Below are 27,545 nucleotides of genomic sequence, written 5' to 3'. Positions count from 1 at the left end.
TCTGGTTGATATGTACAAGTTAAGAGAAAATAAACACTAAAAGTAACAAAGTAGGGGCTAATTTTAAAAATGTTTTATTTTCTGAAGTGCACGCACAGACTCATAGAGAATGGTATGTAGGATGGCATTTTATTTAGGCGATCCTACAAACAGAAGAACACTGATACATAGATGAATTGAGCAAATCTGATCATTGGTTTCCATCAGATTGTTATACTTCATTAACTTTTGAAGTTCACCAAAACCATTTCATTGCTAAGTATATTAATGCTTATTTCTCCCTTTTTTCTAGTTTCTTCATTTAAGGGACTAGATATTTTTACCTTACTAAATTATTATAAGCCAATAGTAGTGCTTGAATTTCACTTTTCCACATAATTCTAATTCTGAATTCTAATGAAACCTCTTAAAACATCAGTCAACCTGTTTACAAATCAATTTTATATGGTATTGATCCTTATTCAATATATGTTCTTAGTATACTAGAATACTTCTTACTTGTAATTGTGAAAATAAAATTTTCATATGTAGAAATATACAGACTTGTCATATATAGGTGATGATAAAATGTGTACAGCCGAAGTACACAAATGCACTCACATAATTCCCCCTTGCTGCTTGCACTGCAGCTGTCTTGTCACTAAGATGGGAGAAGGATGGGGAGGACAGTATTTGCTCTAAAGAATTAAACTGTAGTAGCCTCTACTCTGTATTCCAGTTCTCTAGTCAGTTCTAAAGTTTTATTTTTATTTTATTTTATTTTTTTTTGGCCGTGCCGCACGGCACGTGGGATCTTAGTTCCCTGACTGGGGATCGAACCCATGCCCCGTGCATTAGAAGCCTGGAGTCTTAACCACTGGACCACCAGGGAAGCCCCAGTACTAAAGTTTTAGAAATGTTGTTATCAACAAAACTTCAGAGTAGTCTATAAATGTAAGATGATCACACCCAACACGATTTTCAATAATCTGCTTAGAATGTTTTCACCCTTACTTTTGGGATCTCCTGTCATTGGGCATTCTATCCAAGTCGGTTAGGATTTTAACTTTTTATTTTAATTTGTATACCAGAGTAAACATTTTAAATTTATTTCAGATATGAGGGTAGAAAGGAATATGTCTATGCCTTTGATTTGAAGTAGGAGTTTTTAAAAAATCAAGAGAGAGAAACAGCCAAAACTGTTTTCATCTTGCCCTGAATTCTAAGTGTCAGGAGATAAAGCAGAACAAGTGCTTCTCTAATCTCTTGTTGAGAACACAGTGGCTTTGTTTTGGGGCTCCCATCAGGCCCGGCAACTCCTAACAGTAAATAACAACCCTTGTGCTGTGCAGATGGATGAACTTTTCCATGACGTGTTCTACAAAGTGCAGCAGCCCCTCTGCTGAATCCAGATCCCTTAATCTTCACTGCAGTGTTCATTACCAGTAGCAGACCCAGGATATAAATAATGTGAAGACACTGTTGTTTTTCCTCTTGTAAACTGCTGGCTGGGGGGGGCTTCCCTGGTGGCGCAGTGGTTAAGGATCCAGCTGCCAATGCAGGGGACACGGGTTCGAGCCCTGGTCCAGGAAGATCCCACATGCCGCAGAGCAACTAAGCCCACGCACCACAACTACTGAGCCTGTGCTCTAGAGCCCGTGAGCCACGACTACTTAAGTCCATGTGCCTAGAGCCCATGCTCCGCAACAAGAAGCCACCACAATGAGAAGCCCGTGCACTGCAACGAAGAGCAGCCCCCGCTAGAGGCAACTAGAGAAAGCTGGCGCGCAGCAACGAAGACCCAACACAGCCAAAAAGAAATAAAATAAATTTATAAAAATAAATAAATAAATAAACTGCTGGCTGGGAAAGCAAAGGATCTGCCTGTATGTAGTACATTTTACTTTTGTATCAGAAGTAATTCTTTCTCCTGAAAGTGTCGGCTTTGTCAGCTCCCTACTCTTTTGGAAGAATTCTATGAAGTAGCTGCTGTACTTCATGCTTTGAATAAATTTTGTCTTGTTTAATCCTCACAATACCCTTGTGAAGTGGGCATAGCTTCTATTTCACAGACCAGGAAATGGCAGCTGGAGAAACTGAAGCAGCTCCAAAGGCATTCCCAGAAATCGGTAGAGCTGGGATTCACGCCCAGGCCCCCTGCCTCCAGAGCCGTCTCTTCCCAGGCATGAGGCAGCCTTTCACATTGCTAAACTCTCTCCATTTAGTCCCCCTTATGTACCCTTTCTTCTTGCCAAACCAAACACCTCACTCATCAGTTGTACGGTATTTAAATAAAATCCTTGAATAGTAACTGGATTTTTTTGCTCCTGATTTTACAAATTATACACTAATTTTTGTTTCCTTTTCACTTTAGCACGTTAAAAAAAAATTGTTTCAGCAAGGTTATTTGCAACTGGAGTTTTGATTTCTAGTTCTTTACCCATTATTCCGTTTCTTTCATTCATACCAGGATTGCAAAATATCTGCTTTTTAAAGTAATAAGATATCTTCAGAATAAATCATCAGTAAAATAAAAATACATGTGAAACAAAATCCTACTATTCAAAGGGAAGTTTTGCTTGAGACTTAGCTACTGTATAGCAGTTTGTACAAGACAGATTTTTGCTTATTTTTTTCCAGCAGAAAAGTGGACTGAAGGGAGATGGTTTTGCCTACTGTGATTTATTCCTGTGCAGAATGTTAAAGGTTGATTACATGAAGCAGTAATTAGAATTTATTGTATATTTAAAAGCCCAGATTTAATAAATTACTGTGTTTTATCAGGTGGTTTATGAAATACCAGCATGTAGACCCAGAAGAGGCTGTAAAGATTCACATTGATGTGCAGACAAAGAGATCTGTGGCAATTCACTGGGGAACTTTTGCCTTAGCAAATGAGGTGAGTGTGACTGTGGTAACAATAACTCGTTACGTGTCTGACCGATGATAGGATTGATCACTGTACCCTGCACTGTGTTCAGAAACCAAAGTACAGTCAAGAACCTGCATGGTCGTCATGGTCATCAAGTGAATTAGGGTGGTAAATCATATTAATTAGTAAAGCAATATTTATATACAGTGGAAAAAAAAAATCCTCATTGCATGTTGTTCTTTTGGCTTATTTCTGTAGTTAATGAAGCATGTGTTTATATAACCAAAAATGTGTGTAGCCTTAGTAAATAGAAAAATGAACCAACATGTCATCCCTTCCGAGGGAGGCTTTTGTTCTGGCAGAAGATACAAGACATGCACGTAATTACTCAAAGTGTTGTAAAGTGGGACAGATAAAGTGGTCTCAGAGTCAGGGACTGTTACTAATTGGAGGGATCAGGGAGAGCTTCATGGAAGAGGTGACATTTGAACTTGGCTGTGAAAAGGCAAGGAGGAAGGCATTTCAAGAGGAGGAAAGTGTGGGATCGGAGGCAGCAAGCATGGGGAATAGTGAGGAATCGGTTCAGCCAGGGTAGGGTATGGATGATAGGGAGGGCAATGGGGGAAGTGAGGCTGGACAGCTTGGAAGTTTTCAGAAGTATGTTATTCATCCAGTGAACACTGACTTGGTGTCTGCTGTGTGCCAGGCATTGGGATAAATGGCGGTTTTATTCCTAGACTAGTACAGAAGAGCTTATTTTTCCTTAAGGTAGCTGAACCCTGGAACTCTGCTACTAGCCAGGGTTGTGGGATCAAGCAGAAGCTTAGCAAAAAGCATTCTCTCCTTTCCTCGATCCAGGGCTTGCCCCAAGCAAAATTTAGAAACAGATGACTGAACTTGGCTTCTTCTATTTTGCTCTGTGTGGCATCTTCCACTTTCCAGGGCCTCTCTGCAGGAACCCTGTGCTTTCATGCTGTTTTAAGCACTCCCTCTCTGTCCTATTTCTGGCCTGCCCTCTCCCTAGTTGCATCTTATTCCAGAATTAATACACTGCCTGCCCCCTGCTGACTCCCCCCCCCCCCCCATCAAAATTCCCATTCCGCAATGCTGTGGCCCTGAGCCACGCTGTTGGGGGACAGAGTGGAGTCAATAAATGAATGTCCATGGGCAGGGGAAGGGTGAAGGAGAATATGATGTGTGTGTGTGGTTTCTGTGTCTGTGTATTTGGAGAAGGGGGAAGTTTGACACTGGTTTCCATTGGTTTACTATTATTTAGAGGCAGTGTCTTATTCCGTGTGTATGTATGTGTGTTCCACATGTATACAGGTAATTTAGATATATGTATGTCTGTGTTCTATATATAACATATTTCAGCAACTTAGATGAAGTAATAGTTTTTTACTAAACCTTGCAAAGAGAAGAATCAAGGATGACTCCTGGATTTTTAACTTGAGTAACTGGGAAGGTGGTTATGTTCTTTACTGAGATGGGAAGATGAGGAGAGGAGAGAAAACCTCAGTCTTCAAGAGTTATTGTGTAATTCAGCCTTCAAGAATTACTCGTTTTAAATCTAAACTTCATCTTTATTTCTTAATGAAATATAAAATACACTCTCATTTAGTCTTTTTGACATTAGTTGCATAAATCTGAGAACTACGAGTTTGCTAAATAAATTATAAAGTACATGGAATTTTGGGGGAGGATGTTTAGCCTATGCTTTGCAAACAGTTTTAAATGATTTGCATGTAAATAGTTGTAATAACTGCTTACTATAATATAAGCAGCTTAAGGATGTCATTGACTTGGCGACACTTTAAAATTGTACATACAGCAACATCTGATTTATCTAAGGAATGATGAGTGAATTTCCTAAATGATGTATTTAAGCACTTAAACTTAACTGACTAGTTTTGGTAGAAACAAACTGTAGGCACTACATAATATGTGTTAACTTCTTAAATGACCAGGGTCTTTATTTTGAGTCTCTTCTGTTGGAGTAGATCAGAAAACAGTGACCCCTTTGAAAGGGAATAATGTATGAGCTGTCTGGGGCTGGTTGCCTGGCCCTTAGTGGGTCCACGCTGCTGGGAGCTTCTACTTTCACCACTTACTCTTTTTCTTTTCCCACATCTTTATTGGATTAAAATTGCTTTACAATGCTGTGTTAGTTTCTGCTGCACAGGTATATGCATACTTATATCCCCACCCCATCCCACCCCTCTAGGTGGTCACAAAGCACCGAGCTGATCTCCCTGTGCTATACAGCAGCTTCCCACTAGCTATTTTACACATGGTAGTGTATATATGTCAGTGCTACTCTCAGTTCGTCCCACCCTCCCCTTCCCCCACTGTGTCCACAAGTCCGTTCTCTATGTCTGCATCTTTATTCCTGCCCTGTCACTAGGTTCAACAGTACCGTTTTTCTAGATTCCATATATATGCGTTAATACACGGTATTTGTTTTTCTTTATGACTTACTTTACTCTGTATGATGGACTCCAGGGCCATCCACATCACTACAAATGACTCAGTTTTGTTCCTTTTTATGGCTGAGTAATAATTCCATGGTACATATGTCTCTAATCTACTACCTTGCTTTATACATATTGTTTGGTCCCATGGCTATTGGGCATTTTTACCTTCCCTGCAGGATTAATGTGCTTGCACTAAGAGATAGCTATCAGTCACTCAGAGGCTTTCTTGCCTACTTCTAGAGCTCCCTTCTAGATGGTTGAAGCAGGCAAGAATTGACCTATGAAGAAACTCAGAAAGATACTGCAACATCAAAATCCATACTAAATTATAGCTTATAACTAAAGTTACAGTTTAGGAAAGACATTATTAGTGTAGGGCAATTGTGTAAGTGTATTGTTGGCCAAGACTTGTAGAGAGAGCACAGGGGAAAAAAAAATTAACAGAACAATTATTTTTCATTGGGAAAGAATTTCATCATTTTGAAATCTCTTAAAAACAATTTTGCAAGGGAAGCTTCTTGACTTAGGCTATTATTTACAGTTAAATTTCATGGGGGATATATTAGCAATCTCCCATATGCATAAAAAAAGACTAAAAGTAGATTCCTGTTGTCAACTAACCCATTAATAAGTAGCTATCTCTAGGAATACTGGGTAACTAAATACATAGTTAACCTCAGTTACTCAGTAGTTAGTGGGAAGGCATCCCTGACCCTCTAAACATAGCCATAAAACTAGAAGTGAGCAAGCGGGGAGAGAAGACCCACGTGTGGCCAGTAACTGTTAGCAATCTGTACATCTGAAGCCACAGAACACCTGCCTGGTTTTCCTAGTGCATCACTGGCTGGCCCTTCGCCCTTCTTACTCTCTGCTGCTAGGTCTTCGTCAGCAGTGAGTGCCTTAGGACTCAGTCCAGGGGCCCCGTTTCTTCTCTAGTTGGTTACTCCCTTGGGGATCTCATTAGTCTTATGGCTTTAAACACCATCTATCCACTGTACCTCTCTAGCCCAGGTTTCCCCCTACAATCCATGTTTATATATCCAACTGCCTACTTGACGTCTCCGCTTGGATGTCCATCAGGTACCCAAAACTTCAGTCTAAAACCAAACTTCCTGATCTTCCCTCAAAGTCACTTCTCTTAATCTCAGTAAATGGCAACACCCTCCTTCCAGTTCCTCAGGCCAAAACCTTTACTCTCTTTCTCTCATATCCTCCCTCCAGCTTTTCCCCACATGCAGTCAGCTCATCCTTTACACTGTATTTAGACTTTGAGTACCTCTTACCCCGGTCACGGATGCCACACTGCCCCTTACAGCCTGTTCTCAACGCTGCAGAGGGCAGCGACCTTTACCCCTTAGATCAGATTGTGACACTCCTGTGCCAGGACCTGCAGCTTTCCATCACACTCCCAGTCAAAGCCACAGCCCTCACAGCTGCCTACAAAGCCTGGTGCAATCTGCTCCCTCAGGTCTTTGTTCAAAGGTTGCCATCTCCAAGAGGACTTCTTAGATGGTTGTATTTAAAATTAAACCTCCACCCCCGACACTTACCAACTATGTTCTCCCCAGAACATGTCACCCACTCAGATACTGTTTTCCTTATTCATTTCTTATCTGTCTCTGTACTGGGATGAAAGCTCTAGGAAGGCAAGGGTTTTTATTTAGTTCACTGACCTGGCCGCTCTCTGGGTGCTCACCAGCCATTGCTGCATGGAGGGTGGAAGCAGACTTAACCACCGGCGATCAGAGTAGAGACTGTTGGATTTTTATTTCTGCTTTAATTTTCACATTTTATAGCTTTTCTAATTGAAATTGGGGAAAAAACCCTTTGTGTAATAATACGTTTTTTTTCCTTTATTTGCTGTAAAAATAGCTACTATACACTGTAAAGATTTAGCTCGAAAGAGAAATAACTGGTGAAATGATTTCCTTCATACCTCTTGCTTTCTTTAACTATAACACATATTCAAGTGGTTTCAATTTATTTGGTAAACATTTGAGTATGTTGAAACATTCTTCAACAGTGTGCTGTCTTTACTTTTTGTTTGTTGTTGTTGTTTTGAAAAGGTGAGGAAACAAAAGGTAACTCCACCTGTCAAATCTCTGTTCCTCAAGCCCCTCTTCAATCCATACGCTACAGAATCAGTATTTGGTTGGGGTTTGGGGATGACAACCCTTCTTCAGCCAAAAATATTTTCTCTAGCGTTTGCTTATACACACATACTCTTCCTTATAATCTAAGTTTCTGTGTTCTCCCAAAATATTGGTAACACTAAATTCTTTAGCACTGATTCCATTTAGACTGGGATTTCATGTAGGGAAATAGTGATCAGAGTTCATGCAGTCTAATAATGTTCGATCTAAGTTGGCCAAATTTGACATGCATGGTGTTAACAGATTGATAAATATGACATTTCTATTGGCTTAATGATTCTATATTAGAAAGTGTGATTGACTCATTTGCTAATGCTTCAATGAAAAGGAAGAGCATTACTTTAAGTAGGCTATGTTGGTTATTTTAGTTTGAACTCTTGTTTGAAATATCCCCCCAAATATATGTATGCTTAATCTTTTTCCATTTTTGTTCTCTCTGCCCTTTGTCAGCATTACTTAGAACCTCCAGTGAAACTGAGTGAGGCTCTAGAGAGATATGGACTTAAGGCTGAAGATTTTTTTGTCTTGAAGCATGGAGAGTCAAGATACCTTAACACTGATGACGACAACTTGGAGTAAATGTGAGCACAGGAGCTTCTAATGAAAAAGGCATCATCTGATATAAATCTAAAAAGACTAAGAAATTCATGAATATTACGATTTTTTACATTTGGAAACAGCTTCTGCAGGTCTGTGTTCTATGTTGCAACCTGCTTACTAATATGATTGCCAGTTCTTATAAACAGAGAAGAGTTCGAGGTGGGTCATTTAAATAATGAAGGCTAATGTGGATTTTAAGTCATGTCTCAGTGACATAAACATTGCAATGGAATTTTTTTTACTAAAGCATTCTACTTTAGTGGTAGAGTTTTGAGATTATGAAAAACTGATTTTAAAAACTCATTTCTGTTCTTCTCTTCTTAGGGGCCTTCTGCACGGTAAGTCAAGGCTGTCTGCCTACTTAGATTTTCTCACAGGCCTGCACATAGAAACATATTTCTTACATTCATGTTAGAGCAAATGATGACATTGATTCCCCACATGGTTATATGCCAAATGTTAAGTGATTTATTTTTTTAAACATAAAAACATAGGAGTTTGGGCTAAGTTACCATTTTTTTTATAGAGAGGAATAATATACTATGTGGCATATCTACAATCCCCAAATCAAAAGCCCTCTGAGCTGGGCAGAGGAAGGGGAAGTGTGGTTATGAGAACATGATTTGTGAAATGTTCTATTTTTAATCTAAAAGTCAGACCTGCTCAGCACGAATATAGCTGCAAGGAAATAATTTACAAAGATAAATGCAGATCTTAAATGTTAATAGACCATATACTTTGAGTTAAATTTTATTCTTTCCATATTCCATCTTCTCTCTATATATATATACTCATTATTTTTTCTGGTTTCTTAGCTCAAACCCCAGTATGTCAGTGAGCTTATAAGAAATATTTTCTGTTTTACATGATTCTCTTATATTTTTATATTACACGATCCTTGAGCACGGTTCTACTTTTATTAAGCCAGTGTGGAATATTAGTGGTTAAAAAAGAGACAGTGATTCTGGGAGTCCACTGCCCTGAGTTTTAGTCCTAGACACGCTCTACATGCACTCCATTACTCTGAACCTTCCTAAATGAGAGAGCTGATTAGAGGCCCCTTCTGTCTTCCCAATCCAGCCTCAGTGAAATGAACTTTATTCATACAAAATAATCAAAATAGGTTTCCTACACCAAATGTTACCCAGGTAGTGCCCTGTAATTTATTTTCACATATATATGCATGTTAGCCACTTAATCTGAATTTTAATCCTGCTTCCACCTTGGATTTTCTGTGTGCCCTAAAACAAGTCACCTAAGCTCAATGTGCCTCAGTGTCCTCATGTGCATGCAACAAGAGGATGATTTTCACCTACCTCCAAAAACTGTTAAGAATAAATAAGTCTTTTAAAAAAAAAAAAAAAAAACACTTTGAAAATATAAGGGAGAAAATGATATCTTAAGATATCACTGCCTAATACAGATAGGTAGATTTGAAAGTGGAAAATAGGCTAATGCTTTTGATAATATATATTCAAGCATGTAAGGACACTAAACATTGAGGACTAACAACTTTATCTCCCACATTTTGTAAATTTGGAGAATAATAGCCAAGATAAATGTAAATAATATTTATCAAAATTTAGCATTTTTATCTACAAAGATGCAAATCTGTCAAGGGGAAATGTATATGCAATATAGGTGAATGTATATGATTTGTGGGCACTAAAGCACAAAAAATTTCCCCATAAAATAAACCTTCAGGAAAAAAAAAAAACACTTTTTCACTCCAAAGGAACATTTAGCAAACAGATGGGAATCAAGATGTTTGGCTTATGGTGGATTAGCCTTGGCATGGGCTGCCCTAATACTAGCCAGAGTTCTGTGGTCACCTTCCTCGCTGTTGCACGCCAGACGGAAAATTCATCTCTTACCTCTGCTCTCTGAAGCAAGCCAAGCACATCTTGCTTAATTATTATTTCTTCTCCTTGAGTGGCCTTAATGCTAATTTTGTATTCACATGTACTGTTTAACTGAGGGGTCTCCAGGCACTTTAAATTATGTTCTGAGTTCCACTTAATTGGGCCTGCCTCATTTTCTAGGCTTCCTCCAAGCTGTAATTTTTATGACCATTTGCATTCTTTCCACTTCAACATTTTGTTCATTAAGAAGGACACTGAGCTTCATCTCTCCTATCTACATTTTGAAGGGTTTTATGTACAAAGCAAAAACAAATTTTGAAAAACAAGACTAATCCACTCTGTTCCCTCCATTCAGTCTAATACATGTCATAATGCCTTTTCGTTTGTCTCATCCTCTAAGTCAATTTCATTTTCCTCTTTGATTAGCCAGCATCCATACCAACATGTAAGATCTTATTGAAATCCCTTTCTCCCGTGATAACTGAAGAACACTTTGAAACTCATTGCCCAAGAGGGTGGGACCATCAATTAGGAGAAAGCCCACCTAAAAAAGGTAAGATGTGCCATGACCTACATAGGTAGAGATCGAACTGTGCACTTTCCCTGTGGAATTCTTTCTGGATGACTGCCCCTTTTTCTCTAGCATTTTGACATTTCAAACTCAATGCTCTGATCTCCAGGAAATGTTATTTGTTCAAACTAATAATAGAGGAAAAGAAGAGAGGGTGTTTTAGAATCCAATGCTGCTACCGCACATTGAAATCAAATCTTCGTTTTAATGTGTGTACATTTTGAATATATATTTTCATTAAACAAGGAGGAAGATTAAGCAAAATTGTTATAAAGAAATGTGCCTTTCAGGGAATTAATACTTATGTTTGCATCACTTGATAAATGATCCTTAGCCTTCATAATGTACTTTATTACTGCTGTAGCTAATTTAGAATTTTCATGTTTTCGTCATATTTCTACTGTAAAAATATGTCTCCCAAGTTTCGTTTCTGTATCAGGATAACCCTGAGAAAGCACATTTTTCTGTTTGAGGATTTGTGACTTCCTATGGAAATCTATGTATTTACAAATGAAATTTAAAGTACTCTTCTCTTAAAGCTTTGCCTTAAATACATGAATAGGAAAGCTTCTGCTTACAAATTGATTTACTTAATAACTAAGCATGGTGGTGGTTATGAACTTGAACATTACAAAACCTGTGGGGGGGGGAACCTGGCTGAATTCAAATATATCAATAAATTGTTAGAGTAGCTTATGGGATAAAAATACTATTAAAAATAACTGCTGAGAATTTTTCATATCTTGTAATTTTAATCATGTAAAAATATGGGTGAAAATTAATTAATGAATAAAACTTCTTTCAATTAAGGGGAGAAAATAATCCTGTGACAGACATTTTTCTTCTTTATTTAAAAAAATTATGAAATTTATGCCCAGAGTAAAAAACTCAAACACTAGAAGAAGGTGTACATAGAAAAGTCATTTCCTCACTCCCTAATCCTATTCTCAGGAGTCAGTCTGGCTGTCATTCTAGATATATATACCCAAATGCCTATATATGAATGATAGAAGTGTTCTGTCCATATATAAGCATAAATTTTTTGATTTAAAAAACCATAAATGGGGTCATATTTTTCTACAATATGTATTTTGAAAAACAACCATATTTCATGGATGTCTTTCCACATCAGCACATTCAGACTTGCTTCATTCTTTTAAAAAGACTATATAACTGATTTAACCAATTGCATTTGGATAGATTTTGATTGATCCCAGTATGTTATACACATCAAACTGAATGGGAGTGGGTGAGTACTAGGAAACATTTCTCCTAACAGTTTACAGTTTTCATGGACTAGAATAGATTCTAATGATTAGAACAGACCTGAAAGAGTGGCAGGTGGCCTTGGGAGTATGGGATCGATCTCATCACTACTAAAAGAACAAGGTCCTTCCTAGGGCGCTTATGAAACATACTGCTGCTGTCCCAGATGAATAACTGCAAATTACTGCCAACAGTGGAAGGGTAGCTAGCTTACACATAAAAAGGTCACTGTCACTCCGTGTAGAGGAAATAACTGAAGTAGCTTAGCAAAAAGCAAAATAAAAAACAAAGAAAATGGTTTCAGAACAAGCTCTTATATTCATTTGGTATCAATAAAATGGTCCAAAATAAACCAGGAGACCAGGGCAAGTTGTAGCTGTGTTAATGATGAAAGGTGTTATTTACTGTTTAAATTCAGCAGTTGAAAGAATCCCTTTGTAAGGAAGGTGAAAAATGAGAAGTTTATGTGTATTATTTCTAGACTGCATTACTCTTTGGAAAAATATGACCAACCAGTTAGAATTTTGGTATCATTGTTACCTTTTCCTTCACATCTGCATCATGGTGAAAAACTAAAGCTCTCATTTTCTGGGCACATTCTTCTCCATATAACAGGTAAAACAGTGAACCTTCAGTGAAAGTTGGCTGAATAGCTAAATGGCCTTCCTTTTCGAGGCAGGTAGTTATATTCTGAAACAGTGTGAGAACTCGAAGAAGAATCTCCTTTGCTACATGGCCATCATAAAGGGAAAGGAATGATGACTCCACCTGAAGTAGGAAACAATGAAAATTAAAAATATATGAAAACATTTTCCATGTGTATGTTCACATTTTAAAGCTGTAGTGAATACATTTAAAAAATCTTGTCATAGAAAACTATCCCTAAGACTGCATAACGTAAATGTGTAAAATCTTAGGCACTCCTATGTCATATACTAATGGAAAAAAGAGGTTTTGTGTTTTAGCTAAAAAATACGATTTCCTTGGAATCCTAGAATGTAGTCATTTGGAAAAACACCCATTTCCTCTTTAAGATCCATCATATATAGTCATCATGGAAACTCATTAATTCACCAAACACTAACTGCACACACCGTGTGCAGGGGCATAGGGCTGAAGAGATGAATATGACAGGGTCCCTTTTCTATAGGACTTCAGGTCCATCCTACCACAGCACTACCTATGCTTCCTTCAAAATACCACAGCTTTTAACTGCTCCTTTCTTGCATATTTTTGTCTCCTCTCCCTAGACTGTAAGCTCACGAGGACAAGCACCATGTAATGCTGTACTCACTGGTGTATCCTGGCACTCAGCCCAGCATCAGGCACATACTGCGGCCTCCATAAATACTAGTGTTTCAGTGGAGACTAAGATGATACACTGAACATAAGCAGGTCAAATATAAAAGATGTGATGATATATAAGTACCCCAAATTGGAAAGAGACAGAAAAATTATAATTCATTATTGCTAGGGAGAACTTTTCAAAATGATTTTTAAAAGTAAAATACGTTCATTATGGAAATTTTAGGAAATTCGTATCAGCAAAAAGAACCAAAAAAAACCCACCTCTAATATTGCTCCTCAGAGATAATCCCTGTTAATATTTGAGGTAAATCCTTTCCTTCCACATCTGTCTGTCCAAATCTATATATTTGTATGGACAAAACAAATATGTAAGCTACTGAACTTACTTTGGCACCAAGGAGTCCATCTGTCATGGCTGGATTTTCCGACAAATTCAAAAGCAGTTTTAAAACTTGAACCTGGAATAAGAACATTGGTTTATTTCAGACTAGCAAGCGTGGATTTTCTCTCCCTGGCATGCTGTCCCCCAACCAAATGCACATTTTAAAGTCCTGCCTATTCTTCAACGTCTGACTCAAATTTTCTCCACTCCACGAAGCTTTCTCAATTCCTCTTATTTAAAACCTTAGTTTTCCAATTATACTGATAGGGAGACAGGGAGAAAATAATGAACATCTTAGCTACCACCCCTGGCGCACAGAAATACCTAATACAGAGTAAGTTTAACATGTGTTACATAAATAATCTTTATTACGATTACTGTTAAGTGAAATATGATCTTTGGAACAAAAAAAGGAATCACTCAAAGCTGTTTCTTTCTACTTCAAGTATGAAAATTTGGGGATAGTTTGGTTATGAAGACTAACAATGTGGTGCTTTATACTATATTTCTGTGATTCTTGGAGCTTATCATTTCTATGTGAAAAACTGTACAATCATTTATGCAGTGACATAATCAAACAAATGTTATCTTATAGCTGACCAGCCAAAATATCAGAATCTTATCACTTATAACTGAAAAGTCAGTAATGAAAACATTCAAGTGGAATTCTTCCTTTAAAAATGCGAGTTGTGGGGCTTCACTGGTGGTGCAGTGGTTAAGAATCCGCCTGCCACACAGATGCAGAGAACAAACGTGTGGACACCAAGGGGGGGAAGTGGCGGGGGTGGGGTGGGGTGGGGGTGGTGGGATGAACTGGGAGATTGGGATTGACATGTACACACTAATATGTATAAAATAGATAACCAGTAAGAACCTGCTGTATAAAAAGATAAAATTCAAAAAAAAAAAAAAAATGAATCCACCTGCCAATGCGGGGGACACGGGTTTGAGCCCTGGTCCAGGAAGATCCCACATGCCGCAGAGCAATTAAGCCCGTGCGCCACAACTACTGAGCCTGCGCTCTAGAGCCCGTGAGCCACAACTACCAAAACCTGCAAGCCTAGAGCCCGTGCTCTGCAACAAGAGAAGCCACTGCGATGAGAAGCCCACACGCCACAACTAGAGAAAGCCCGTGCGCAGCAATGCAGCCCCCCCCCCCCAAAAAAAAGCAAGTCATGTAAAACTATACTTTCTACAAGATACTTGAAATTACAGAAAGTGAGGAGCAGGGAGAGGAGACTGAGATCAGGAAAAAGTGACAAATGTGCCCTCCATTACTCCCTGGAAGAGACCCGGATGTTATTATATAAACCTTTTTTGAATTACAAAGGCATTATGTGTTTACTATAGAACATTATTTTTAACTACAGAAAAACACAAAGGAAAAGGAAATTCACTCACATTTCCATGACTAGAAATGATATTAAGTTTGGTATTTTCTCATATACATATCCTAATATACATTCCTTTGATCACACTGTACATATTAATTTGTTAAGTAGAAAGATATAAGACTTTCCCTACTTTTTACAGTTTTTATCATTTAAAACTTTTAAATAAAATTAATACATGTTCATGATAAATTTCAAAGAGTGCAGGAGCGTTCTGCACAGCAAAAGAAACCATAAAAACGATGAGACAACCTACAGGATGCGAGAAGATATTTGCAAATGATGCGACCAATAGGGGTTAATTTCCAAAATATACAAAGAGCTCATGAAGCTCAATATAAAAAATTAAACAATCCAATCAAACAATGAGAAGACCTAAATAACATTTCTCCAAAGAAGACATACATGTGGCCAAGAGGAACAAAAAAGATGCTCAACATCACTTATTTCTAGAGAAATGCAAATGGAAAGTAAAACGAGGCATCATGTCCCATCAGTCAGGATGGCCATCATCTTTAAGTCTACGAACAATAAACACTGGAGAGCACATGGAGAAAAAGGAACCCTCTTACGCTATCCGTGGGAATGTAAATTGGTAACAGCCACTATATATTAACGCACATACATGGAATCTAGAAAAATGGTACACATTCACATATTTGCAGGGCAGGAAGAGAGACGCAGACGTAGAGAATGGACATGTGGACACGGGGTGGGGGAAGCGGAGGGTGGGATGAATTGGGAGATCAGTACTGACATATATACACCACCATGCATAAAATAGAGAGCTAGCAGGTACATGCTATAAAACACAGGAAGTTAACCTCGGTGCTCTGACATGACCTAGATGGGTGGGATGGGGGGTGGAATGGGCAGATGGGAGGGAGGACCAAAAGGGAGGGGATATAGGTATACATATAGCTGATTCACTTCACTGTACAGCAGAAACTAACACAATATTGTAAAGCAATTATACTCCAATAGAAAAAAAAAAAAAGCACGAGGGGGTATCACGGGGTACCAGTCAGAATGGTCATCATCCAAAAGTCTACACAAACAATAAATACCGCAGAGGGCATGGAGAAAAGGGAACCCTCCTACACTGTCGGTGGGAATGTAAATTGGTGACTGCCACTATGGAGAAGAGTAGGGAGGTTCCTTAAGAAACCAAAAACAGAGCTGCCGTATGATCTGGCAATCCCACTCCTGGGCGTTTATCCGGAGAAAACCATAATTCAAAAAGACACATACACCCCAACCTTCCTTGCAGGGCTATTTACACTAGCCAAGACATGGAAGCAACTAAAATGTCCATCGACAGGTGGATGGATAAAGAAGATGTGGTACATATATAAGGAAATATTACTCAGCCTTAAAAAAATGAAATAATGCCATTTGTAGCAACGTGAATGGACCTGGATATGATCATACTAAGTGAAGTCAATCAGACAGAGAAAGACAAACATCATATGATATCGCTTATATGTGGAATCTAAAAAAAATGATACAAATGAACTAATTTACAAAACAGAAACAGACTCACAGTCTTCAAAAACAAACTTAGGGTGACCACAGGGGAATAGTGTTGGGGAGGGATAAATTAAGAGTTTTGGTTTAACATATAAACACTATTATATTTAAAACAGATAACCATGAAGGACTTACTCTATAGCACGAGTAACTCTACTCAATATTTTGTATTTATCTAAGTGGGAAAAGAGTTTGAAAAATAATATGTATATGCATACCTGAATCACTTTGCTGTACACCCGAAACTAACACAACATTGTAAATCAACTATACTCCAATATAAAATAAAAAGTATAAAGATAGAAATCTAGAAATCAGCCACCCGCTTTTAGACTCGTGACCTGGGTTTACGCCTCGTGTGTTAAAGGTGAGAAAATATACATATAAAGTTAGAGTACAACTACAGATTAAACAGTTAACGTATATGTATTTTGTTTTGAAACCATGGTCAGTCCTATTGAACCGTAACTTTTTCTTGTGTCACATATGCCATCTTGTGGTGGCTCTAGGACATTTCTTTTAAGCCATTACTTTCTTTTGTTCTCATGGCAGATGTAGCAAACACAAGGTTTATTTAAATTCACCTTCTACTATTCGTATTTAGTTATGAATCAGTGTTGAACCCAAGAGGTTATTATAGTAGAGTGAGATCACTTATTAAAAATAAAGATTTAAAAAGTTCATGTTGGTGGTTTTTTACTAAGAAAATATCTAAAATGGATACATTTTTCCACTTACAAATGGATTATTATCCAAAAGTTCATTTGCAAGTTGCAACTTTAAACTCATTTTTTTTAAAAGACTTTTTTGATGTGGACCATTTTTTAAGTCTTTATTGAATTTGTTACAATATTGCTTCTGTTTTATGTTTTGGTTTTTTGGCCAAGCAGCCCTGACCAGGGATCGAACCCGCACCCCCTGCATTGGAAGGCGAAGTCTTAACCACTGGACTGCCAGGGAAGTCCCTAAAGTCATTGTTTAATGGAGAAACAATTGGTGGTTAGCCTCCCAGACAGACGAAAAAAGCAAATTTTCTATCCCAGAAATACCTGCTAGGCAATGTAGTGGAAAAACAAAACAAACCAAAAATGGAACATAGTATTGTGGTGTGAGTCACTTTCAAAAAGTCATAAAATATATTAAAATATAAACCGTCTCTGAGACAGATATATACAGCCCCAAGGCCAGAGTTGCTTGGCTCTGAACACAACGTGCCTGTGAGGTTTTGGGCAAAGCAGCTGCAGAGAGAAAGAGAAGAGAGAGTTTCCAACAGCTCCAATGCCATGGGGTAGAGAGAATGCAGTTTCTATGGGGTCAAGGGCTGGAAGTTACCTTGCTCCCCTGGAGAGAAGGGTGTTGACGGGTGTGTGCATTTGGAAATTGCCTACGGATGGAGCATTATTCCTAAAATATTGCTAATACGATTATTACATTTAATTTTGAATGCCTTCGGGTACATCTTGGACCAGATCTAAGTAAGTTTGGCTACCTGAATTGTGGAAAGCCCATATAAAAACATCTCAGAACAAATTTTAAAAGGACTATAGTGAGGCTCTGCTGTAATCATAATTTGATAACCTCAGAAGTAACTTCAGTGAAGTTGATTATCTGGAGTTTGGCTTCACATTTAGTCCTTCTAAAACGCTCATGCATTTTTTTCAACTGTGCCAGAGAACACAGGCCAATACAGTAAAACACTGATGAACAACTGACTCAACTAATTAGAACGTTTGATTACTCTACCTTCTGTTTTTATGGTATTTCTTGAAAAATGGTGCTTGATAAGAATGCACACCAATATGAGGGGTTTACTCCAGCAGTTTTCACAGGGTGTCCCAGTTAATTCAGCTCCATCTCTGTTGCCTCCTACATCTATTGATACATAACAGGTCAAAGTGGAGCACTGAGACATGCATTACTGAAACTTAAAAGTATAAGTTTCAGAAAGATTTTTCAACAGATAATGGTCGAATCAAAAAAAAAAGTTCTGTTAACCCTGAGGTAAGCAAAAAATTCAATTACCCAGCGCTGTCACTCAAAGACTTCTTTTAATCACAATGGTCCTGTATCTGGTGTGGGTGAAGCTAGCTACTTCACTGCAGTAAAAGGTAAACTGATTTTCAGAAAACCAAATGAATACCCATCTACTGATAAGTGAAACAACAGATTATTTTCACAAGTTAACTTTGAAATTCAATATTAGGGTATAAAAATAATATACTTTCTTGTGCCCATGTAAGGGTTTTTAGTAAACTCAACTTTCTTTTTTGAGGAATATCAACTTAAGATGGGTGACTTGTAAACTGAATTCCAATCTTAATAAACTGGATGCAATAGCTGTTTGTACTGCAAGTAATGACCACTTCCTTCATACCTTGGTGCTTCCATTTCCTGTGAGCAACAAGTGGAACAGGTCTGTAATGTAACTGCTAAGCATGTGCTGGTGGTCATTGGTCACCGTCATGTTTGTTAACAACCTTAGTCCGGCCAGCTGCACAGCGGAGTTCAGGGGGCCGGAGAGGACATCCTCACAGACTTGACTGACGTACACCTGAAGGCGGAGAAAAAGTGAGCATCTTAGGATCTCCAAAATTTTGCTATTGAACCGTAACTTTTCTGCACAGCAGAACAGGGTGATTGTTCAGGATGAGACGGGCTCCTTAGGAAAGACGGCATTTGTATCCAGCCCTCAAACGTGGGCGACTCTTTTTTTTTAAGCTGCCCTTGGGAGGCACGGAGCATTTTACAGATATACCTCACTTCAGCCCTAAGACAACTCTAATGAGGCAGTGTTATTATGGCCATTTTACTGACAAGGACTTTAAACTCTTCCAGGAGCTTGGACCCCCTGCCCAATGTAACGAGCTGGTGGAGCAGTGTCCAACCCCAGAGACCATGCTCCCAACACCAGTGGGGGGCCTCCCAACTCAGTCTGCCTTTCTGTGTCTGGGCACACTAGGATGAGGAGGAAGACCTGTAGGGCCATTTTGTACCATGGTTAAGAACCTGAACAGTAGGATCTAGAGGCTATCTCATGTTAGAAGTAAAGAATGGGGGGGACACAAAGTCAAATAGAACTTTTCTTTAGAGTTCTTTCCTTCAAAAGTAGGCAGAGGGCTTCCCTGGTGGCGCAGTGGTTAGGAATCCACCTACCAATGCAGGGGACACGGGTTTGAGCCCTGGTCCGGGAAGATCCCACATGCCGCGGAGCAACAAAGCCTGTGCGCCACAACTGCTGAGCCTGCGCTCTAGAGCCCACAAGCCACAACTACTGAGCCCACGTGCCACAACTACTGAAGCCTGTGCGCCTAGATCCCGTGCTCTGCAACAAGAGAGGCCTCGACAATGAGAAGCCCACACACTGCAACGAAGAGTAGCCCCCGCTCGCCGCAACTAGAGAAAAGCCTGCGCGCAGCAGCAACGACGACCCAACACAGCCATAAATAAATAAATAAATTAATTAATTAATTAAAAAAAAAAAGTAAGCCGAGGCAAACTCTATTTGGCCCAAGGTTCTTATTTACTGAGGTATATGTATATGAACTGCTCCTTCATAATATTGTAAACCGCCACTGGCAAAAAGTAATGCAATGCCAGTAGTACTCCTATTTCACACATGACAGATCTAAACTAAACCCAGGGTGATGGAAATTTTTCTGAAACTCTATTTTCTATGTTTGGCCATGATCTTTCCAGCTTGGAAAAATTATGTCTCACAAATAATTGGTATTCACCTAAGTCTGAACTCCACCAAACATTCTAATTGGTAAGAAAAATTCCCTAATATAAAATGCTAAGGAATTACCAACTGTCCCATAAGCCAGTATTAACTTTTAAAAATATCCAAATGTATTCATGTTACCTAATGGCAGTAAAGCAAAGAGAGATTAAATTTTTAATCTGGTTTCAAGATCTAAATGATATTTACAAATCAATCTGGCTGTCCGGGGTCACCATTTCATTATACATCCATCCTTTAAAAAAATGGCATTTCCTTAGAATCATTATAAATCATGTATTTTCACAGGATGCTCATGTCTTTCAAAGCATTTCCTAAAATGTGCTGAGCATTTACATCCTTATTAGCTCTGAATCTTTTCTCCATTTCAGTTCTAGCAACAAGATTACCAAATGGGCCAGCTCAGTTATTCCTGGAGCCGTGCCCACCTCACCTTGTTCCTTTCTCTTGTGATTCCCTCCTTCCCCAACTCTGCCCGTAGAAGGCTTAGACAGTCTTAAGACCCATCTCGGGCTCTACCTTTTACAGAAACTTCTGAATGAAATCTCTCCTTTCTGTGTATTCAATGATATTTTACTTGTATTTTTCCTTAAAGTATTTCATCATGTTCTGCCTTGAATTACAACTATTTGTGGACTTGCCTTATCCCTCCTTCGAGCTTTCTTAAAACAAGAGTTAATCATGTTCATTTCTAAACTCTGTAACACAGAGCAGGAGCTCAATAAATGTTGAATTAACATAATTTCCTAATTTATTGTGTCTTCCTGCTGATGTTATCTGACTTTGGCCTGGTTCCTTTACCACACTTGGATTAAACTGAACCCCAAATTCAAAAGTCCACTGCACTTATTATTGGCTGGTTCAGGTCCCTCCTTCCTGACTTAGTCTCCATAAAAATGAGCAGAGGGCCTGAATAGACATGTTTCCAAAGACATACAAATGGTAAACAGGTTCACGAAAAGACGTTCAACATCACTTATCATCAGGGAAATGCAAATCAAAACCACAGTGAAATATCACCTCACACCTAGTAGAGTGGTTATCAAAAAGACAAGAAGTAACAAGTGTTGGCAAGGATGTGGAGAAAAAGGAACCCTTGTGTACTGTTGGTGGTTGGTGCAGCCACTATGGAAACCAGTATGGATATTCTTCAAAAAATTAAAAATAGAACTAGCATATGATCCAGTAATCCCACTTCTGGGTATATATCCAAAGAAAACAAAATCACTATCTCAAAGCGACATCTGCACCCCCATGTTCACTGCAGCGTTAGTCACAATAGCCAAGACACAGAAATAACCACCTAAGTGTCAATCAATGGACAAATGGATAAAGGAAATGTGGTGTGTATATACAATGGAATATTATTCACTATAAAAAGGAAGGAAATCCTGCCATTTGTGAAAAATGGACGGACCTTGAGGGCATTATGTTAAGTGAAATAAGTCTGACAGAGAAGACAAACAATGAATGATCTTATTTACATGTGGGATCTGAAAAAGCCAAACTCACAGAAACAGAGAGGAGAATGTTCAGGTGAAGGAAATGGGGAGATGTGATCAAAGCAGGTGAATAAGCTGTGGAGTCTCATGTACAGCAAGGTGACTACAGTTAACAATACTATGTTGTATACTTGCATGTTGCTAAGAGAGTAGATCTCAAATGTTCTCACCACACACACACACACGCATGCACAGGTAATTACGAGGTGATGGAGGTGTTTGCTAATGCTATACAGTAGCAGTAATCATTTTGCAATATATATGTGTATCAAATCATCGTGTTGTATACCTTAAACTTACACAATATTTATGTCAATTATATCTCAATAAAGCTGGAAAAAAAATAAAAATAATTCTTGGCTATAATGTTATAAAGCATGGCCTACTAAAATTTCATTACTTACCTTTTCGTTATTTTTCTCTTTCATTTACAGAAATGCTTACCTTTTGTGATTTTAGATAACTTACCTTTATCTTTATTTGATTTTCAACATTCACACTCAGGTTATTCAGTGCATTTAAAGCTTTCTCTTTAATACTCTGGTTGGGATTGTTGATTTTGCTTCCAACGATTGGAATACCACCCAATTCACGAATCATGACCTAAGAGGGAAAAAACAGGACCATGACTTCAATATGCACGCCCCCTTCATTATATTCTTTGCATCTACAAATACAAATAAAAACTAATGACTCTGTGGAAATACTGTTCCAGTATACAACCTCTAATTCCTATTTTTTTAAAAAGTTTACTACCCATAATTTTGTAGGTAAAGAAACCAATTGAAAATAAATTATTAATATATGTAATATTTAAACTACAGCATGGAGATATACAATGAAGATTTACAGAGCTACTACAATGATCTCAAAGCAATTTACAAACAAAATTATTTTACTCTGAAATAAGTTATATCTCTATTACAGGCCAATTTGGAAATGCATTAAGATTTAGAACACTACAGTAGTGTTTTGCTAAAATGAATACTTTGGAACACTAATCCCTCAAGATTTTAGTAGATGCTCCATTAAAAAAAAAAGGGAGCTTTCATGGATAAGTAACTTTGAGAAACTCTGGGTATAACAAGACTAAACATGTCTCTTTATTTTGATGCAATCCTATGTTCGTGTGCATTGGAATCTCCGAGAGGGAGTACTGAATATAGTACTTCTATAAACTTTATCCATAAAGAAGATCATTTTTCAGTTGGGGGAGAGGAAGAAAACTTATTACATCTTGAAGTATTAAAGTTCCACACAGGGCTTCCCTGGTGGCGCAGTGGTTGAGAATCTGCCTGCTAATGCAGGGGACACGGGTTCGAGCCCTGGTCTGGGAAGATCCCACATGCTGCAGAGCAACTAGGCCCGTGAGCCACAACTACTGAGCCTGCGCGTCTGGAGCCTGTGCTCCGCAACAAGAGAGGCCACGATAGTGAGAGGCCCGTGCACCGCGATGAAGAGTGGCCCCCGCTTGCCGCAACTAGAGAAAGCCCTCGCGCAGAAACGAAGACCCAACACAGCCATACATACATACATACATACATACATACATACATACATACATACACAAATAAATAAATAAATAAATAAGAAAACTTAAAAAAAAAAAAAGTTCCGCACAGTTTGGAAATGGTGCCCAAATTTTCAGAGGAAAAATAATCTGGAGATTTCTCACAATCAATTGCAACACTAAATACTATGTGCCTTTGTCCCAACATTGAAAGAGACATAAACTTTCATTTCTTACAAGAAAAATAAGCTGAAAATGACTCCTGTCAGGCCAAAACATGCCATTCTATCAGAAAAAGAGATAAACAAGTTTTCCCTCTGCAATTCCAGGTTCTTCCAAAGAATGTGTGGTTACTAGAAAACAGCCCTTTTTAAAAACAAAAAACAAAAAAACTGTACTGTTAAAGCAGATGAAGGCACTATAATTGATGACGAGGGACACCGACTCCCGTTACTGAAGAAAGTACTTGTTCACCAATGGCTTCTGACCCACTCACTCTGACTACAGTTTGTTTCAGAGGAATATAAAACTATGGCATCAGAAATAACCCCAATACAGGCATGCTAATAAGCTAGTCACCATCTGTTGTTTTTGTCTGCCTGGCACCCCTCTTTCTACTGGGGCAGACACGGCACCTCCTCTATCCTATATAGTCCCTGGTGGGACTGCTGGTCAATTGTGTTCACACCCATCCCTGTTGTTTTTGGCTGCAGGATGCACATGTGAGCCAGGCCTTGCTAATCATGGTCCAGGGTGCTTTGGCCCAACAATCAATCCAAAGGGTTGGCACTTATCCTAGCAGAGCAACTCCACCTTTCAGATCACGAGCTACAATGATGAAGGCTTGAGAGGCCAGTGGCTTTCTTTCCCTGTGAAGAAAACCTCTTTGTGGCCAGAGAGACAGAGATCAAAACACACAAAAAAGCAGGGGTAAGCAGCCAAAAGACAGAGAAAGAGAAGGTCTGATAATGCTTTCTGTAACCTTGAAATATATTCACACTTGTGCCTGAAACCAGTGATACCCTTGGACGTCCAAGTTAACTGAGCTCAATATTTTCCCTTTTTGGTTTAAAATAATTTAAGTTGGGTTCTGCCATTTACAACTGAAATGTGAGCAACAGACAAATATTCCTTGTATCTCCCTATAAATCTCTAGAGCTTTAGAGTAAACCTTGACATGATGGATAAATATGGACTAAAATGAAGTATAAATTCAAAATTGTGCCTGCATGACAATGTTAAGAAAGGGCATTAGCTGAAAATAATGACAAGAACTGCTTTACTCTTCTCCATGGGTAGTGGGGGGAGGAAGCAGAGGCCATTTACATTGGTCCGTGGCTGTCAGTGTGTGGTCTAGGAAGCACCTGCATCACAGCCATCCTCATAAGCCCTGTGTACAATGTAAAGCATGTACTTAAATGTCAGATGCTTTTGTTGCTCTACTGCAGCACTGCTGAATTTTAAATAATTAAAAAGGCCATGCAATGCTGTGTTGATTAGATACACTTATTACAAATGTGATGCCAGTGACCAACTTCATAGGGATCCTGATCTAGAATCCTATTACTAATCGTATTACTATTAGGCTGTGCTTTTCAGAAGTAAACAAACGTTATTCTGTAGGTATCCATAGCCATACTATATAGATGAAAAAATTGAGGCCCTGGGAGGTTAAGTAACTTATCAGGGTCACAATTACTGCTGGTGTGTGAGAGTAGGAGGAACGTGTTTGCAGAGACTAGGGTACTCACTTGGTTGACTGAAAAGGCTGCATTGTTACCCAGAGTGACCAAAGCTCTTTCGATAATGACAGGATCCTCAGTAGATTCAAGCAGGTAAAGGAGTTTCTGAAGTTGTTCAGCATTTAGGATATCATCATATGAGCCATTGGTTAAGTCTTCTGCATAAGAATAAAGTTATTTAAAGTTCATTTAAAATCAATATGAGACAAATTTTTTTTACGAACAATACTGAATGCATACTCTGATGCCAGGCACAGTTTTAAGCACTTCAAATGCCTTATCTCATTTAATCTTCAAGTGACCCTTGGAAGAGGATACTATTATAATTCTCAATTTACAGACAGAATACTGAGGCTTATAGACGTTAAGAAATTAGCCAATGGTTACTTTTCTCTTTTAGTAAGGCACTGCATGCCAACAGCATTTCTCTTTTAGTAAGGCACTGCATGCCAACAGCATTTTCTGTTTCTTCTTTCTAAAAATCAGGTACACCCATCCAGTGGAACACTTCCCTACAGACATAGATTCATTAAGAAACAGAATTTGCATTAGGGAGAACTGTTCTGATCACAGTTTTAAGAGTGCCTCAGGCTGGAGCAAAAGCTATGGGAGTGGCCCAATCATGCTGCTAGTGGGGCGCTTTTGTTTGGTTTATATGAGCAAGGCATGATGACCGAGATGCAAGAACAGCAGTCCAGCTGCAGGTGATGACAAAAGCTGTCGTTCTGAGTAACAGGTCAAGTAATCAAATGCTGGATCTGCTCTGGAACATTTAAAATTTATAGCTCTAACCTTTAAAAAAAAATCCTCTTTATAGAAATCACCACAGGAAAAACAGAAACCATTTGTATAATGCTATAATTGTGTTATAAACACAGAACATGATTCTCTCCAAATTAAACTATGAGAATAGGTCAGACAGTGCAAGTGTCCACAGTACATTGCCCAGGGTGGGGCTGAGGCGGCAGTTTATAACAAGAGGTGCTGTATGATGTCACAGCTGTGCTTTTTGTTTTTAAAAATGTCTCTCAAATTATTAAAAGTTGTTATCTTTGGATGCTGGGATTATGAATGACTTATTTTCTACCCCTGTGCTGAGTACTTCCTGATTTTTTTACAGTAAACATGTATCACTTTATTAAAATAATTGAGTATATTGCTTAAAGAGGAATCACAGACAAATATGAGGTAAACAGACAAGTTTAGATTATGGGAGTCAATAAGTGATATGATGTCCTGAAGAAGCCAAACAAGAAATCAATTATTAGGAAAATCTAAAAGCCAAAAAAGCCAGCAGATTCTCACTCCCATGTCTTATAATCAGAACCTCTGTACCATGCTTTTATGCCTGAATCCATTACCTGCCTCATTAACACCTTATAAAAGACTTTCACCCAAAGAATACTTGAAAAGGTAAGTGAAAGAATGACAAAAACACAGATTTTTAGAATGGAAAGATTTTGGGGGGGGTTCATCCAAACCTCTTATTTTACACACAAGGAAACTGAGACCAGGATCATTTAAGGATTTGCCTAATATCACAAAGGAGTTAGTAGCCGAGACCAGAGAAATGAAAATACAAAGCTGCAGACAACCACTTAACTTCTTTTGGGTCTCGGTCTTCTCATATGTAAAATAAGGTTGGTCAAACACTATAACTGGTTCCAAAAGTTCCTGTACAGCCCTGAAGTTGTATAATTTTATACATATACATGACAGAAATAGGATAAATTTAACTCATTCATACTTCCAAAACATTTCAAAATCCTATAACTTCCTTATACATTTTCCCACAAAGCCATTAAAAAGTTTTATAGATACATAAATTATTTATAAATAGCCAAATAAAAATTTACAGGGAAAACTGTTAAATCTTAGACTTTTCACTTGAAGGAAGGAGGTGCAATGTGGTTAAAAGTAAAAGTAAGTTAAAAGTTAAAAGTAAGCCAAGGTTAAGTCTGGTTCAAATTCCAGCTAAGCTATTTACCAGCTGAGAGACTTAACCTCTCCAAGCCTCAGTTTCTTCATCTATTACATGGGAGTTAATAGTGCCTACCTTAAAGCATTTTTATGTCTTTGGATATATACCCAAGAGTGGAACTGCTGGATCATATGGTAGTCCCATTTTTAGTTTTATGAGGAATTTCCATACTGTTTTCCACAGTGGCTGCACCAATTTACATTCCCACCAACAGTGTATAATGATTCCCTTTCCTCCACATCCTCACCAACATTTGTTATTTGTGGTCTTTTTGATGATAGCATTCTGACAGGTGTGAGGTGATATCTCACTGTGGCTTTGATTGGCATTTCTCTGCTCATTAGCAATGTTGAGCATCTTTTCATGTCCCTGTTGCCCATCTACATGTCTTCTTAGGAAAAATAACTGTTCAGGTCTTCTGCCCATTTTCTAACCAGGTTCTTTTTCTGGTATTGAGTTGTAGAAGGTGTTTATATATTTTGGATATTAAGTAACCCCTTGTTGGTTGCATCATTTGCAAATATTTTCACCCATTCAGTAGGCTGTGTTTTTGTTTTGTAAATGGATTCCTTTGTTGTGCAAAAGCTTTTCAGTTTAATTAGGTCCTATTTATTTTTACTTTTGTTTCCTTTGCCTTAGGAGACAGGTCCAAAAAAAATATTGCTACAATTTATGTCAAAGAG

The 27,545-nt window shown here is 38.3% G+C and overlaps 2 protein-coding genes across 7 annotated transcripts in view; one reads left to right on the top strand and one right to left on the bottom strand.

Annotated features, from left to right (window-relative positions):
- The window catches only part of NAPEPLD (N-acyl phosphatidylethanolamine phospholipase D), a 90,010-nt gene extending 80,549 nt beyond the window's left edge, over positions 1 to 9,461 (top strand). For 4 of the 5 annotated variants that reach the window (XM_036863636.1, XM_036863632.1, XM_036863634.1 and 1 more), the window contains exons 4-5: positions 2,764 to 2,878; positions 7,929 to 9,461. In XM_036863636.1, the coding sequence (XP_036719531.1) occupies positions 2,764 to 2,878; positions 7,929 to 8,057 (244 nt within the window). In that variant the 3' untranslated portion in view covers positions 8,058 to 9,461. The remainder of the gene's footprint in view (positions 1 to 2,763; positions 2,879 to 7,928) is intronic. The other variant, XM_036863633.1, reaches the window with a different exon arrangement.
- ARMC10 (armadillo repeat containing 10) overlaps positions 1 to 27,545 on the bottom strand; it is a 47,350-nt gene that overhangs the window by 4,771 nt on the left and 15,034 nt on the right. The window contains exons 2-6 of one of the 2 annotated variants that reach the window (XM_036863638.1): positions 24,891 to 25,039; positions 22,098 to 22,232; positions 18,763 to 18,939; positions 13,472 to 13,543; positions 12,318 to 12,545 (exon numbers count right to left, since the gene is read on the bottom strand). In XM_036863638.1, the coding sequence (XP_036719533.1) occupies positions 12,318 to 12,545; positions 13,472 to 13,543; positions 18,763 to 18,939; positions 22,098 to 22,232; positions 24,891 to 25,039 (761 nt within the window). Of the gene's footprint in view, positions 1 to 9,433; positions 12,546 to 13,471; positions 13,544 to 18,762; positions 18,940 to 22,097; positions 22,233 to 24,890; positions 25,040 to 27,545 lie in introns of those variants that run through there. The other variant, XM_036863637.1, reaches the window with a different exon arrangement.

The sequence above is a fragment of the Balaenoptera musculus genome, chromosome 9, assembly GCF_009873245.2.
Source record: "Balaenoptera musculus isolate JJ_BM4_2016_0621 chromosome 9, mBalMus1.pri.v3, whole genome shotgun sequence".
NCBI lineage: Eukaryota > Metazoa > Chordata > Mammalia > Artiodactyla > Balaenopteridae > Balaenoptera > Balaenoptera musculus.
Note: the sequence above shows the minus strand (reverse complement) of the source record. Positions and strands in the feature narration are given on the sequence as shown.